This window comes from Onychomys torridus, chromosome 12 (genome assembly GCF_903995425.1).
Source record: "Onychomys torridus chromosome 12, mOncTor1.1, whole genome shotgun sequence".
NCBI lineage: Eukaryota > Metazoa > Chordata > Mammalia > Rodentia > Cricetidae > Onychomys > Onychomys torridus.
Window position 1 is genome coordinate 70886368 of NC_050454.1, and position 14849 is coordinate 70901216.

Genomic DNA, 14849 nt, shown 5'->3' on the forward strand with positions numbered 1-14849 from the left:
CAGCCTGATATATATAGAGAGATCCAGGACAGGCACCAAAAAACAACACAGAGAAACCAGGTCTCGAATAAAACAAAATAAAACAAACAAAGAAAGAAAAAACCTAAAGCAAAGTAAATAACTTAAACAGCTCTATAACAAGAAACAAGATTGAAGCAATAATTTTGAAAAATCTCCCAAATGAAAAAAAAAATGTCCAGGCCTTAGATGGATTTGCTGGTGAATTCTATCAGGCCTTTGAATGGATGCCTCTGTTTCTCAAACTACTTCATGCACTAGAAAGAAAAGAACATAGCTAGGCATTGGTGGCGCACGCCTTTAATCCCAGCACTCAGGAGGCAGAGCCAGGCGGATCTCTGTGAGTTCGAGGCCAGCCTGGGCTACCAAGTGAGTTCCAGGAAAGGCACAAAAGCTACACAGAGAAACCCTGTCTTGAAAAACCAAAAAAAAAAAAAAAAGCTACCAAACTCTTTTTTACAGAGTTGGCATTACCCTTAAATCAAAGCCAGCTAAAAGCAATTCTTGTGTAATATTAGAGGGACCAGCCTTAATATTATACATCCCAGGGACTCAGGAGAGAGAGCTATAAATGGCGAGGACTATTTTTGGGAAATAGAATCTCAGCACACCAAGCTCTATAGTCCACTTGCTTTAATTCCTCTGGGATAACATCCTACATACACAGCTTCAGTTCTGTTCTCGTGCCTAGCTCCTTTCTTGCCTGATTTCTCTCTGTATTTATCTACTGCTCCCTCTAAGTTCTATCTTAATTCTCTCGTCTTAATTCTGCCTCATCTAGGTCCTTTTCAGCTTGTTCTTACCCAGCTAGTACTTCCCCATCTGGCTCTTCCTCATCTTCCATCTCGTTCCTCTAGTACTCTCTTCTAGCCCTTCAATCCAGTTCTTCCCCATCTCGGTTTGTTCCTCTCAAGTTCTTACCCATCTAGTTCTTCCATTCTCTTTTCTCTTCTCCCTCCTCTGCCCTGGAAGTCCAGGTATAAGAAGGGAGGGTCCGAGCTAAATTGTGTAAAGCTATTACTTAATGTCCACCTGACCTAGGTGGTGTCCCCTTGTGGAATTTGAGTCAGGAGACTTGTATGTGGGCTGCTATCACTGTTAGTCCTCGGAAGTCGGGAGCCCACCTGAGTGGAATATTTGTAAATCAAACTTGAACATTTCAGAAAAGATCATTCACCACAGCCAAGCTGGTGTTGATCCCACTGAGGCAGGATAAAGACCATTACCCAAATTAAGGCCAACTAGGCAAGTTTTATTTACTTCTATTTATCTATTTATTACTGAATTTTCTAATCCAGTAAATAAAATAGGTTTTATTTACCCATAGGACTGACACTCCACTGCAGGATCTGAGAGAGTGGTATAGGTTGATTTTTCAGGCCTCCTTTTATAGGGAAAAGGTGTGAACCAGGCATTTTCAAAGGAATGTGACCACCTAAGGACTTGGCAAGGAAATTTACCGAACCAGACAGCTGGTAAGATTATTTAACTGAACATTTCCTGGCAGAGCACCTTATCTTATCAGGGTAGAGATCAGGGTATGTTCAAAATCAAAATATAAGTCAGACTATGTGGGGTGAGGAAATCGCAGAAATAGGTTAAAGTGTGGCCAAAGGAGCTTTGCAGTAAACAGAAATGAACTTGTTTGACCTTGTAACAGAATGGCTTCCAACCTTCAGATGGGCTCAGTTGGCCCATCATTCCTCCCTTGTCTTATGTGTCCCTTTCACATCCTTGCTAGGGCACAGTCGTTCTTGTCTGTTGTGTGTACTGACGATGCCTGAGGCAGACGGTAAATATCTTAGCTCTTTCTATCTGGTGGAAAACAAAATTGGAAATGCATCAGAAGATACGTGGCCATATTGTGAGTAGCATCAGGAGGAGTCTTAGGGGTCTGCCACAGCTGAAACCAGAGTGGCCAGCCAGGAGAGCCAATGAAACAGGGATTGGTACCAATTATCTCCTCGCTCATAGTCTGTTTGGTTTTAAGATTGTTTCTATCTATACCTAGGGTTTCTCTAATTACACCTGATTGGTTAGCAAAAAAAAAATGGCAAATTTCTCCCAGGGCTACACATAGCCCTCCTTGACCATGAAGAACAAATTGAGACCTCTCTTATTCCATAATACTATTTCTGCCACAGAGTCTACACATCATTCTATCTGGAGGCTGAGTTTTCAAAAAACCCAATCCTGTTTAACTTGGGCATTTAGGGTTTTGAACTCTTGATTCTGTAAGATTAATGCCAACATTCCTAGTGCCTCCGGGCCAGCTACCCCTATACCCACTAAAATTGGAATTAAAATGGGAGCTGCCCACTATGGCCAGACGTGAGTAGCCTGTGTCCCCATCCTAAATATAAATTGGAGGGGTAGCATGAATGAGAATACAAAAAAATGGATGAGTTCCACGTAAAATGCGGGAGACTGGTAAACAACAGCAAACCTTCCATACAGGCCCACCAGGCATCTGAAGGGGCGGGAGAGTTGTTCGTTCTCAGGGCCAGTGACAGTTAGGTTTTGTGCAATGGTCATACAACTTTCCAAATAAAGAGATGCCAAGTGGTCTGATGCATTGGACATAACACACAGTCCCTGTCCCTATATGTCACCTAGGGTTAGCTGGGGCTGGGACCAGGAACAAGTATCAGCAGTGACTTGTGGTCATGCTGCAGAGACAGATTGTAAGCCATCACTACATTGTAAGGGAGTTTGGGCCCAGACAAAGCCAACGATCATGTTAGCCACAGAATGATTAAGGAAGGAAAAGGCTGCTGAGAACATAGTCAAGAGGGGAGCCTCTGTTGGGAGAGTGGGTGTAGGTATTGGAGGCCTTTGCATTTTGAGGGGGCGAGGTGTATGGAAGTGTATGTGGAGGAGGTGGGTGAGATAAGGATAGTTTGGTAGAAGTTGAAATAGGCCTGACAACAGTCGGCCAGTCCTCAGGATGTGTGCATGTTGCAGTAGGTTGTAGGCGTGCTATGACGGGACCTGGTTGTGATGGGGAGATCTGGGGTACCACGAGAAGATTTTTATTGGGGCCTCTAGGTTTTGGTATTTATGGTTGAACATGTTTTCTTAGAATTGTAATAAGGGTACTGGGATCATGTCCAGGAGGATATAAACTAAGTCCCCAGGTTAATCTGGCATTCTGTGGAGAATCATATAGGTTCCACATTTTGAGCATAAAGCTTATAGGGTTGACAGCATGACTGACCTTGCTCACAGTTAGGACTGATCTTAGCAGGGTTTCAGGTTATAATAATAAGATCAGCTTTGGATTTCTCTCAGGGGCCTATAGTTACACAGCTCAAGAAGCACAATAATATCCATGTTCACTACTTTCAACACAAGAGAAAGCCCCATGAGCTGGACAGGCATTAATCTGGGTGCCTTGTAAATTTCTTTCTTGACTAAGATGGCTATAGCCACAAATATCTGCACATTCTTTTATTGGGCACAAACCATGAACTTGATCCCAAACCTGTAACCAGGCCAAACACTGACAGTACAACCCAAGTTGAATAAATTGCAAAGGTCAGTGCTCAGCCTGTGTTGATCCTGGGTCCTGACTGAAGCCAAACTGTTTCCTGTTGTTGTTAATCTAAGTTCTCGGTTACAGGTGGGAAGTTTGTGGGGATATTACGGTAGCTAGAGCTAGTTACGGACAGGACTATAATCCAGCAGGTTAGAACAGTTGTTACAGCAGTTATATCAATAAAAGAAAACAAGTACAGACTAGTAACAAATCATAAACCTCTTAGAGATCTTGACCTCAGGAGGGCCACACTAGGTCACTGTCCATTTCCGGTGCCCCATCTCTCCTTCTATAGGGTCTTCAGGTGCCTTCTTGAGGTGTGAGTGATAAATCCAGGAGTGCTGGGTATCCAGAGAATCATGATGTAAGGTCCTTTCTATCTGGGCTCTAGCTGATCAGTTTTGTTGTTGTTGTTTGTTTTAGATTGATTGATTGATTGATTGAATACATAAAGTGTTCTGCCTGCATGTATGCCTGCACACCAGAAGAGGGCACCAGAAATCATTATGGATGGTTGTGAGCCACCATGTGGTTGATGGGAGTTGAACTCAGGACCACTGGGAGAGCAGCCAGTGTGCTTAACCTCTGAGCCATCTCTCCAGCTCTACCCACTGGTCAGTTTTGAAGCAGCAGATTAACACAGCATCTCCAGGCTGGAATGAGTGGTCAGGTAGATGGTACCCAACAAGCTGAGCAGCCTGGACCTGACGAAAGATCTTCTCCAAAGCGAACTGTAATCCTTCTAAGGATTCAGAGATTGGAGTGAGATAACCTGACAACAGCCCCCTCCTCCACGCTGTGTACCCAAGGGATGACAGGAGGTGGTTGCCCAAAGACTGTCTCATATGGGGTGAACTTTTCTCAATGCAGGGTACAAGGGGGCCTCAGGAGGACATAAAGCAAGAGATCAACCTAGTTACCACCAGTCTCGAGTGTATTCAGTTAATATCTTTTATAGTTCTATTCATCCTTTATGTCCATCCTGAACTTTGAGGATGATACAATATAATTTCCAGTTCATGTGAAGAGTCTGAAAATAATTGAGATAATTTGGCCATAGCCTAGAGACAAAGGGAGGCCAAACCTGGTAATGATTCCCACTATGAGACTTTTTCCTATTGCTTGGACTGTTTTGTTCAGGAAGGAAAAGCCTCTACTCAACCTGAGACAGTGTCAGCAAAGCCCAGCAGATATTTATATCCATATAGTCCTGGTTTGCCTTCGGTGAAGTTAGATTCCCAAAACTCACCAGGCACAGTACCTTGACCTCACTGTCCTGGAGGCAGCGTGTCCTTCTAATGTATACCTGGGTGCAAGCCAAGTAGCAATCCGAAATGTTATGGAGTATTTCTCAGTGCATAGGTAGCCAGACTTGAGGGGAGGTAGGTCCTGACATCTTTTTAGATGACAAATACATGGAGTGATGTAGGGAAATTAGCCAGTTCCTGTCCAGTGACTTTAGCATGCAAATCCTTCCATCCAGCAGGACCCCTTCTCCATGGCTGTTTTCCCTGGGGTTCCCAGGCTAGAAGATGACCATCTCCAATGAGTTATATTTGGGGACATCCTCATCAAGGTGGAGTAGGGGCTTATGGGTGGCCAACAACTCCAGGATAGTCTGGCTTCCCCCTAGAGCAGCATCCCTGACAACCTGATCTGCATAGTTATTGTCCTGGGTCTGTAGGCTGGGTCTTATTGGTGCCCTGGCCAATGTGTAATAGCCATTTAGGCAGGTAGCCAGATGCTCTCCAAAAGCTGTGTAGCAATCTCCTGTTTATTCTTGATGATTTTTTCCTTCTGATGTTAAAGGCCCCTTGTTTATATATTTGTCCATGAACATGAGCAAAAGCATATCAGCTACCTACATAAATATTTTCTTTCCTTCAGCCCATTTTAGTGACTGAGTGCTCTTATTTCTGCCCTCTGAGCAGATGTGTCCTGGGTAGGGCTTGTCCCCAGTGACTCCTTGTTGGCCTATAACCACCACCACCACCACCACCCCCTGCATACCTGATTCCTTCTTTGACAAAACTGCTGCCATCGGTGTACAGATCCACATCTCTGCTAATAAGAGGAACATCTGTCAGTTCTGGTGACAGTCATGGACAGGTACCTCGGGGTCATCGTCCGGCAGCAGGGGGACAGAGGTGATGGCCAAAGGCTCATTATGTCAGTCTGTCTTTGTCTAGAAGGAGAGTTTGGCATTGGGTCAAATAAGCATGTCACATCCATCAGTTAGTTAGTTTCATCCCCGAGCAAGGACTGTGCTGCATGTGGGGTCTTATACTTCGTCCCAATGTAAGTTTGTCTGATTCTTTCCCAAGGACTGTAGTAGCTGCTATGACCCACAGGCAAGGAGACCATCCAGAGGCCCCTGGATCCAGTCTCTTTTTGAAATATAGGCTACTGGCCTTTTCCAAGGACCCAGGGTTTGGGTCAGGACTCCCTTACTTAGCCAGGTCTTTTCTTTCATGGACGTGAAGAGGGAGGGGCTTGGTAATGTCGGGGAGAGTTCATGCAGGGCCTGCACCAGTCACTTTCATGTTCTTTTTTTTTTTAACTTATTTATTATGTACACAGTGCTCTATCTGCATGTATGTGGTGGTATTGTGTTCCCCCAAATATTATGCACCCTAATAAACTTATCTGGGGTCAGAGAACAGAACGGCCACAATATTAAACATAGAGAATGACAGTGTTAGCACATGCCTTTAATCCTAGCATTCCAGAGGCAGAAATCCCTCTGGATCTCTGTGAGTTCAAGGCCACATTGGAAACAGCCAGGCATGGTGACACACACCTTTAGTCCCAGAAAGTGAGCTTTTAATCCCAGGGAGTGATGGCAGAAAGCAGAAAGGTATATAAGGCGTGAGGACCAGAAACTAGAAGCATTTGGCTGGTTAAGCTTTTAGGCTTTTGAGTAGCAATTCAGCTGAGACCCATTTGGATGAGGACACAGAGGCTTCCAGTCTGAGGAAACAGGATCAGCTGAGGAACTGGCAAGGTGAGGAAGCTGTGGCTTGTTCTGCTTCTCTGATCTTCCAGCATTCACTCCAATACATGGCTCTGGGTTTGCTCTTATTAATAAGACCATTTAAGATTCATGCTACACATGTATGTCTGCAGACCAGAAGAGGGCACCAGATTTCATTATAGATGGCTGTGAGCTACCATGTGGTTGCTGGGAATTGAACTCAGGACCTCTGGAAGAGCTGCCAGTGCTCTTAACCTGTGAGCCATCTCTCCAGCCCCCCCTCCTTTAAGTTCTTAAAAGCCTGATCATTTTCCTCAGTTTATTCCAAGGGGACATTGTCTCCCACAGTGGCTGAATACACAGGCCCGGCAATCTCAGCAAAGTATCCAGAGGCGGCAATATCTGAGCCTCCCCCAAGAATTCTCTAATTTGCTTCTTGGTGGTTGGGGTAGGGATTCTCACTGTGGCCTCTATGTAGGCCTTTGACAATAGTCTTTTCTCTTATTTCAGTTCATACCCCAAATAGGTAACCTGTGAAGTACAAAGCTGAGCTTCCCTTTTGGAGACCCAGGGGCCTAATTGAGCCAGAGACCTTAGGGGTCTTTGAGTAGCCTCTAAACAGCCTCTTTATGCTGGCAGCCAATAAGAAGCCATCCATATATTGGAGTAGGGTAGACTTTGAGTACTCACTGCAAAAACAGCTTAAGTCCTGGTTAAGGTCCTCATCAAAGATGCAAAGATAGCAGAGGAAATCTTGAATCCCTGAGATACTCAAGTCCAAGTCCATTGGCCCTATATCCCCAGTCCAGGGTCGGCCCATTCAAATGCAAGGATGGGGTGCCTTTGTTTTGACAGAGGGATGGGGGAAAATGCCCCTTTTAAACCCATCCCAGAATCGACCTTCTGTGCTTGCGGTCACATGCTGGGCAGAGTATAAGTATCAGGGATAACTGGGTGAATAATTTCTATCCACTTGTTCAGTCCTTAAGTCCTGTGTAGGTCCACAGTCTTGGGTTCCTGGTTTTTGAGCCAGTGATAAAGGAGTGTTCCAGGACAACTGGCATGGATTGAAGATGCCTGCCTCAAGGAGGCATCTGATGAGGGTACTGATCCCTTCCCTGGCTTCTGAACTAATAGGATACTGTTTAACCCAGATTGGCATAACCCTCGAAGTCATTTGTACTATTTATTACCTAGGGCACCTGCTTGGCCAGACCAGGAGAATTATTTTCAGCCCAGACAGTAGGGACATCTTTTAGCAATCTGTCCTTTAGTTCCCCCTCTGAGTCTTGGGTTGGGCCTTGGAAGAAGAGATATCCCAAGCTTAAGGGGCAGGTGACAGACAGGACACCCTCTCTGGCTTCCACAGGCACCAGGTGTGCACATGGTGTACATACTGACATGCAGGTAAAGCACACACACACACACATACACACACACACACACACACACACACACATAAAATAAATAAATTTTAAAGGAAAACAAGTAGCATCAGAAGGAGCCCGCAGCCACGCTGGTGGGGATATGAACTAGTCCAGTTACTACTGACAGCAGCACAGAATGTGGGGGTCTGAATGAAAATGGCCCCCAGAAGTTCATAGGGAGTGGCACTATTAAGAGGCGTGGCCTTATTGGAGGAAGTGTGTCACTGGGGTTGGACTTTGAGGTTTCAGATGCTCAAACCAAGCCCAGGGACTCTCTCAGCCTGCTCCCTGAGGATCCATATGTAGAATTCTCAGCTCCTCCCCAGCACCATGTCTGCCTGCATGCCGCCATGCTTCTCGCCATGGACTAAACCTCTGAACTCTAAGCCAGCCTACAGTGGGTAGCTTTTCCAGCTTTGATCAGGAAGTACTACCCCCACTGAGGCTTCCCATAACTGCCACGCCTACAAGATGGGACCAAGACAGGAGCCCTTAAGACCTGAGATCTGGATGTGCCAGCTCTCTAGATTCCTGGATCCTGGATGCTGGAGGTAGACTGAGGACAGTTCTCCAGAGAACACCGCTGGACTGCACTTCACCTCTCCTGAATCCTGTAACCTATCCCTTTACTTGTGAGTTACCCCACAAAATAAACCTCCCTTTTAACATCGTGGAGCTGCATTAATACTTCCACCAATACCAGCCCCAAGTAAATGTTTTCCTATAGAAGAGTTGCTATGGTGATGATGCCTCTCCACAGCAACAGAACCCTAACTATGACAGCAGGTTTCCCTGGAAAAACAGTCTATCCTCTTACTCTGCACCTGCAGTCCTGGGTGTTTACCTGGAGCACTCAGAGTTACTGCAGAGACACTTACACACCTGTGCTTACCAAGGAGGCACAGTTCACAGTGCTAAGTTATGGCAGCAACCTAGGTATCCAAATAATGGAGGAATGTACACACACACACACACACACACACACACACACACACTGGAAATTTCCAACTACAAAGAAAAGCAGAATTTTGTCATTTACAGGAAAATGGATGCAACTGAAGGTAATCCTATTAAGCACCAAATTAAGCCTCACAAAGACAAACATCACATGCCTCTTCCTGTTTGCAGATCCAAGACTTCATAGAGACAGAGGCAAGCACACAGGACATGAAGGAGGAGTGAAGCTGAGCAGGGAAGAGAGTGACTAAGGGGTGGGACTAGACCAAGCAGGGAATATCAGGGGGATGTGCTCCACGTGCAATAGATATTAATAGAATTTTTATTAAAATTTAAACAAAACAATGTACCTTGATTCCTCTAAAGTACTCTACAGGGCTGCCCTGTGCCTTGGAAGCTGCCATTCTGACCTACAGGGACAATGATGGCTTTCTAGTACCCAGTGTGTCAGCCTGTGACAACTTAGAAATGTTCCCTGCCATTTCTTAAAAACCTAGCCAGGAATTAGCTAGCAGTTTTGTTTTGTTTTGTTTCATACAAGCAGCGGACCATCAGCTCCCCACTCATTCCTTAGAGCTCATTCTACACTAGCCGTAAAAATGTACTTCACTTGCAGAGAAATGTTATAAACTCCAAGAGGAACAAATGGCCAGGGCAGATCTCATTTCTTGAAGCAAGATGGAGCCTCAGAAAGTTAAGGGTAGAAAGCAGATGTGAAAGGTCAGACCTAATCACATGGCTAACTGAACAGGTCCTGGCTGCCAGGTGAGTAGCTTCCAAGAACCTCAGAGCTGTTTGGCAAAGTCCAGCATTTTCCTTTCCAGGTCAGTCCGACCATGACCTTCTAAAAGCCCTTCAAGACAAAGCGCTAAGCTGGGACCCAGGGCTCCTCTGGGAGCTGGCCTCACCTTTCTCTCTAGCAACTGTCTAGCAACACGTTCCACATTCTGACTGTTATGAACTATCCACTTTCTCTTGTGATAAGTTATTATAAAACGGAATCCATGCACGGTGTCAACATATGTACCATCCCTGGTTTAACACTCACCAATAAAGGCGATTGGCCAGTTCCAAGACTAAGATGTCTTACTGAGAAATGGACACTTCATCCATCATTAACCGAGACTTGTTTGTCTTGTTTGCTCTAAAACTCCACTGAGTTGTGCCAAGGGCAGTGCCCAAAACTGCTCAGGCCTCTAGACTCTGGGCCAAAGGTCCCCAGGCACACGATGCTCCGGATGTTCACACAGACTCTTAAGTCCAACATCTTTTGTAGCTGGGATTCGGCTGAGGTAGTTCTTCTAGAAGGTATCTCTCACTGCCCACTCAACTATGTCATCTTGCAACCAGGTAGCTCTGGTAACTGGGGCTAACAAGGGCATTGGCTTTGCCATCACGCGTGACCTGTGTCAGAAATTCTCTGGGGATGTGGTGCTCACAGCCCGGAACCAGGCACGGGGCCAGGCAGCAGTGCAGCAGCTGCAGGCGGAGGGTCTGAGCCCGCGCTTCCACCAGCTGGACATTGACGACCCACAGAGCATTTGCGCCCTTCGTGACTTTCTGCTTGAGGAGTATGGAGGACTGGACGTGCTGGTCAACAATGCAGGCATTAGCACCTGGCCCAAGAATAAGCCACCAAGAACTGATGACTTCTTCAAGGACACCCAGCTAGGTCTGTCTGCTCTTGGCCTGCCTGGTAGTGCAGAGGGATGGGGGTGGGGGTGCCTTTGGCTTGTGGGGTCTCACTAGATTCTTTGAGAGGAACAAGAACAAATAAATATTCCAGTATTATAGGGTGCCTGAGGAGAAAAATCCTTGAGAGGCCTGAGTAAGTTGAATGAAGTCTTTGTTCAATGCTGGCAGGACTGTCCCAAGCAGATTAGTGGGAAGTAAACCCAATGGCTGGGTGGTTTGCATTTTTAAGGGCAAACAATGCAATGTGACATTTATATGCAGCTCTGGACATCTGCAACAGCAAAGTTGCTCACAAACACTGAGGAAAAACAGTTCAACAGTCAGGCAGTTAAACTTTAGCTCAGGGTGCCACTGGATAGGAATTCAGGGATGGTCCAGGGACCAATTTTACCCAAGATAATTTTACCCAAGATGGCATACTTACATAGTTCTGGTACAGCAGGCTAATATATAGAAGGTTCCACTCAAAGGACCTGACAAGCAGTTATCTGGCTTGACTCTGGGGTCCTTTGCAGGTTTATGTCAAGGGAATGTCTGTGATTAGATCTTAAGGCCAGCTGGGTTTAGTTCTAACTGATTTGGAAATAAGCAAGAAATGAGGAGGGGTCTTTTGTACCAAGATCCCTTGTAGGATGCCTTCACCTCAGCACCAGGAGTGATCCCATGTGATAAAATACAGGATTATCAAACAGGAACCTCACAGAGGCACAACCATTCCTTATTGACAGGTGTCTTAGTGACTGTTCTGTTATGAAGCAACATCACGACCAAGGCAACTTATAAAATGAAATATTTAACTGAGGACTCACATTTTAGAGGGGTTGGTCCATGATCAACATGTAGGGAAGCAGACAGGCATGGTGCTGGAGCAGTAGCTGAGAGCTTTATATCCTGATCTGCAGGCAGCAAGCAGAGAGAAGGGGGCTAGACCTATTGTGTGTTGTAGAATAATCTTTTTGTACACTGTGAAGATGTGTCACTCTGGTTGGTTTAGTAAAAAGCTAGGCCAATAGCTAGGCAGGATTTTCAGAACATAGAGAACACTGGGAAAAAGTAGGCAGAGATACCAAGAGATGCAGAGCAAGCAGGATGGACATACAAAGTTGAGGTAATAAAGCCATAGGGCAGAAAGTAAATAAATGAAAGCCAAGCTTTTATATAAGTCCAACTACAGATGTGGAATTTTGAAACCTCAAATCCCACTTCCAGTGGCACACCTCGTCCAACAAGGCCACATACCATGATCCTTCCCAAAAAAGTCCGCTCCCTGGTAACTAAGCATTTGAATATATGAGCCTGTGGGGACCATTCTCATTCAACCCACCACAGCAGGACTCACCTAACTAGACTTCAACTCCATCCTTGTATCAAGTTCTGACTGATGGCTGCTCTCTGTTGCTGTGCTTTCTCCCCTAAAGGCACTGATCTGACCCACTTTTACATTCGAGCGGAAGCAACAATGAAAACAAACTTTTTTGGTACCCGGGCTGTCTGCATGGAGCTGCTCCCCCTAATAAAACCCCAAGGTGAGTCTGGTAGTTGATCTGCTCTGCCCTCCTGAGGTCTGTGCCCACCTAGGGTCTGCCCTCCTGGGATCTGCCCTCCTGGGGTCTACCCTCCTGGAGTCTGCACCCTGGGGTCTGCCCTCTTGAGGTCTGTGCCCACCTAGGGTCTGCCCTCCTGGGATCTGCCCTCCTGGGGTCTACCCTCCTGGGATCTGCCCTCCTGGGGTCTGCCCTCCTGGGGTCTTCCCTCCTGGGGTCTGCCCTCCTGGAGTCTGCCCTCCTGGGGTCTGCCCCCTGGGGTCTGCCCTCCTGAGGTCTGTGCCCTCCTGGGAGGGTCTACCCTCCTGGGATCTGCCCTCCTGGGGTCTGCCCTCCTGGGAGGGTCTGCCCTCCTTGGGGGGTCTGCCCTCCTGGGGGTCTGCCCTCCTGGGGTCTGCCCCCCTGGGGGTCTGCCCTCCTGGGATCTGCCCTCCTGGGGTCTGCCCTCCTGGGGTCTGCCCTCCTGGGATCTGCCCTCCTGGGGTCTGCCCTCCTGGCATCTGCGACCTCCTGGGATCTGCCCTCCTGGGGTCTGCCCTCCTGGGGTCTGCCCTCCTGGGGGGTCTGCCCTCCTGGGGTCTGCCTGGCATCTCAGGTCTAGCTTCTCCTCCGACTCCAGCTGCAGCTGCACAGCCCACCTTGCTGAGCCCCCATGCTGTCATCTCCTTCAGCACCCACTGAAGCTCGCTGTGACATGATTTGCATACTTCCCTCAAGTCTCAGTTCAAAAGTCCATTTGTCCCATGCCCCCTGTGTTCCCAAGGCCCACTGGAAGCTTTCATCAACACCTACCCACTGGACACACCACCCAGAAAATTCTCCTCCCTGCCTTGAGCACTCTCAGAATTCTCTTCTCCTGACATCCATCCATCCCTTGCCTTTCTGCCTCCCCATCATATAATCCCTCAATCTAGCCCTAATTCTCCGTAAATCATCTCAGTAACCAACCAGTTTGGGAGAATCACCATGCTTTATCCCTCAGAGTATCCTCACCTCAGAGTTAGAACTGAGTATTGCACCTAGGACTCTCCTGCATCCTGGTCTGTCAGCTCAGCTCTACAAAAAGCCCTCTGCTGACAATCCACACAGTTACAAACTCACCTGGGCCTTTTCCTTTCCTTTCATGCTGTCTCACTTGCTATTTCCCACCCAAAATCCTTCAGTGGGAAGCCCAAGCCTTAGCATGGTTTATATTGATTACTATAATCTGATTCCACTTTCCTCCAGGCTCCTTTTAGCTCCCCAATGACCTGCATATGACAAAATAGCATATATCTTTCATTATAAAATCTTCTGATGCCACAAATGATTTGGCCAGTGAGCTGGCCTCTCTCAGGTGGCTTTCTTTGCCGGCTTCCCATCCCACTGCAGATAGCCCCCTCCTCTTTTCACAGGGGCAGGTTAGTTGTGATGAGAGAGTAAATAAAATAGATACAAGTAACCAGTATGAACTCTTTTCCACATTAGCCCTTCACAGTAGACCTGGAAAGTCCCACCTCATCACCAACCATAGGGGCAATGGAGGCATCAAAGATATCTGCTAAGTCTGTGCACAAGATGACACACTTGTCTCTGTGACAGACACCAATAAAGACAAGCAACCACTTTAAAAACATACATATGCAATTTAAACCCCCATCCTTTCTCCCAGTTACCCTCCTAGACTATTTCAGTGCTTCTTCAGGCTGCGCTCCATAGACCTCAGAGGGCAGCTCTTTTAATACCACTTGCCTGCTCAGTCTGCCCCAACTTTGTGCTACCATGGCAACTATCTGTGTATGCTCTTTTATAAATTCACACTGTTGGGATTCTCTCCAGTGGGAATTTCCTATGTAACCCCTTGCTCCTTGGAACTCGTCACTCCTGTTGTGTGTCTTAGGCAGAGTGGTGAATGTATCGAGCAAAATAAGTCTTGATGCCCTGAAAAAGTGCAGCCCAGAGCTGCAGCAGAAGTTTCGAAGTGAGACCATCACCGAGGAGGAGCTGGTGGGGCTCATGAACAAGTTTGTGGAAGACACAAAAAAAGGAGTGCATGAGAAAGAAGGCTGGCCGAACAGTGCCTATGCGGTGACCAAGATCGGGGTGACAGTCCTGTCCAGAATCCACGCCCGGAAACTCAGCGAGCAGAGGAGAGGGGACAAGATCCTCCTCAATGCCTGTTGCCCCGGGTGGGTGAGAACCGACATGGCAGGACCAAAAGCCACCAAAAGCCCAGAAGAAGGAGCAGAGACCCCCGTGTACTTGGCCCTTTTGCCGCCAGATGCAGAGGGACCTCACGGGCAGTTTGTTCAGGAGAAAAAAGTTCAACAGTGGTGAACTCAACTCTCACCTCTTCCCACAATCCTTGGTTTTGTATCCTATCCTAAAGTGATACAGACCTCTAATTCTAATTCTAAGAAGTTTTGTGACGTCCTCAAAGAGAGAAAATGAAATTCTTGGAAATAAAGAATGAAAATCAAGATGAACTAAATGGTTCTTTATGTGTGTTCATTTAGTGTGTGTGTGTGTGTGTGTGTGTGTGTGTGTGTGTGTGTGTGTGCTATGCTAGACATGTATCTGTGCACAGTAGGTATGCCCATGTGGGCATGGTATGCACATAGATGGCAGGAGAAAACCCCAGGTGCAGGTGCTCAGGTGACCTCCTCTTTTTTTTTTTTAATTTTTGAGATAAAGTTGTGATAGCTTTAATATTTTTA

The 14849-nt window shown here is 46.7% G+C and overlaps 1 protein-coding gene across 2 annotated transcripts; it reads left to right on the forward strand.

The window, feature by feature from the left end:
- Nucleotides 1-10246: 10246 nt before the first annotated feature.
- Nucleotides 10247-14581, forward strand: LOC118594075 (carbonyl reductase [NADPH] 1-like). 2 transcript variants are annotated; one of them, XM_036203864.1, is made up of 3 exons: nt 10247-10586; nt 12028-12135; nt 14033-14581. In XM_036203864.1, the coding sequence occupies exons 1-3, from the start codon at nt 10247-10249 to the stop codon at nt 14467-14469; spliced, it is 885 nt and encodes a 294-aa protein (XP_036059757.1). In that variant the 3' UTR covers nt 14470-14581. The 2 variants fall into 2 exon arrangements, with proteins under 2 accessions (XP_036059757.1, XP_036059758.1); XM_036203865.1 differs by having other exon boundaries at nt 10247-10526; nt 14033-14580.
- The last annotated feature ends 268 nt before the right edge of the window (nt 14582-14849 follow it).

What these genes read in the sequence shown, in the direction of transcription:
- LOC118594075 (XM_036203864.1), top strand. Translation starts at nt 10,247, where the DNA reads ATGTCATCTTGCAACCAGGTAGCTCTGGTAACTGGGGCTAACAAGGGC. An exon ending in CTTCAAGGACACCCAGCTAG is followed by an intron (nt 10,587 to 12,027) that starts GTCTGTCTGCTC and finishes TCTCCCCTAAAG; the next exon opens with GCACTGATCTGACCCACTTT. An exon ending in CCCCCTAATAAAACCCCAAG is followed by an intron (nt 12,136 to 14,032) that starts GTGAGTCTGGTA and finishes TGTGTGTCTTAG; the next exon opens with GCAGAGTGGTGAATGTATCG.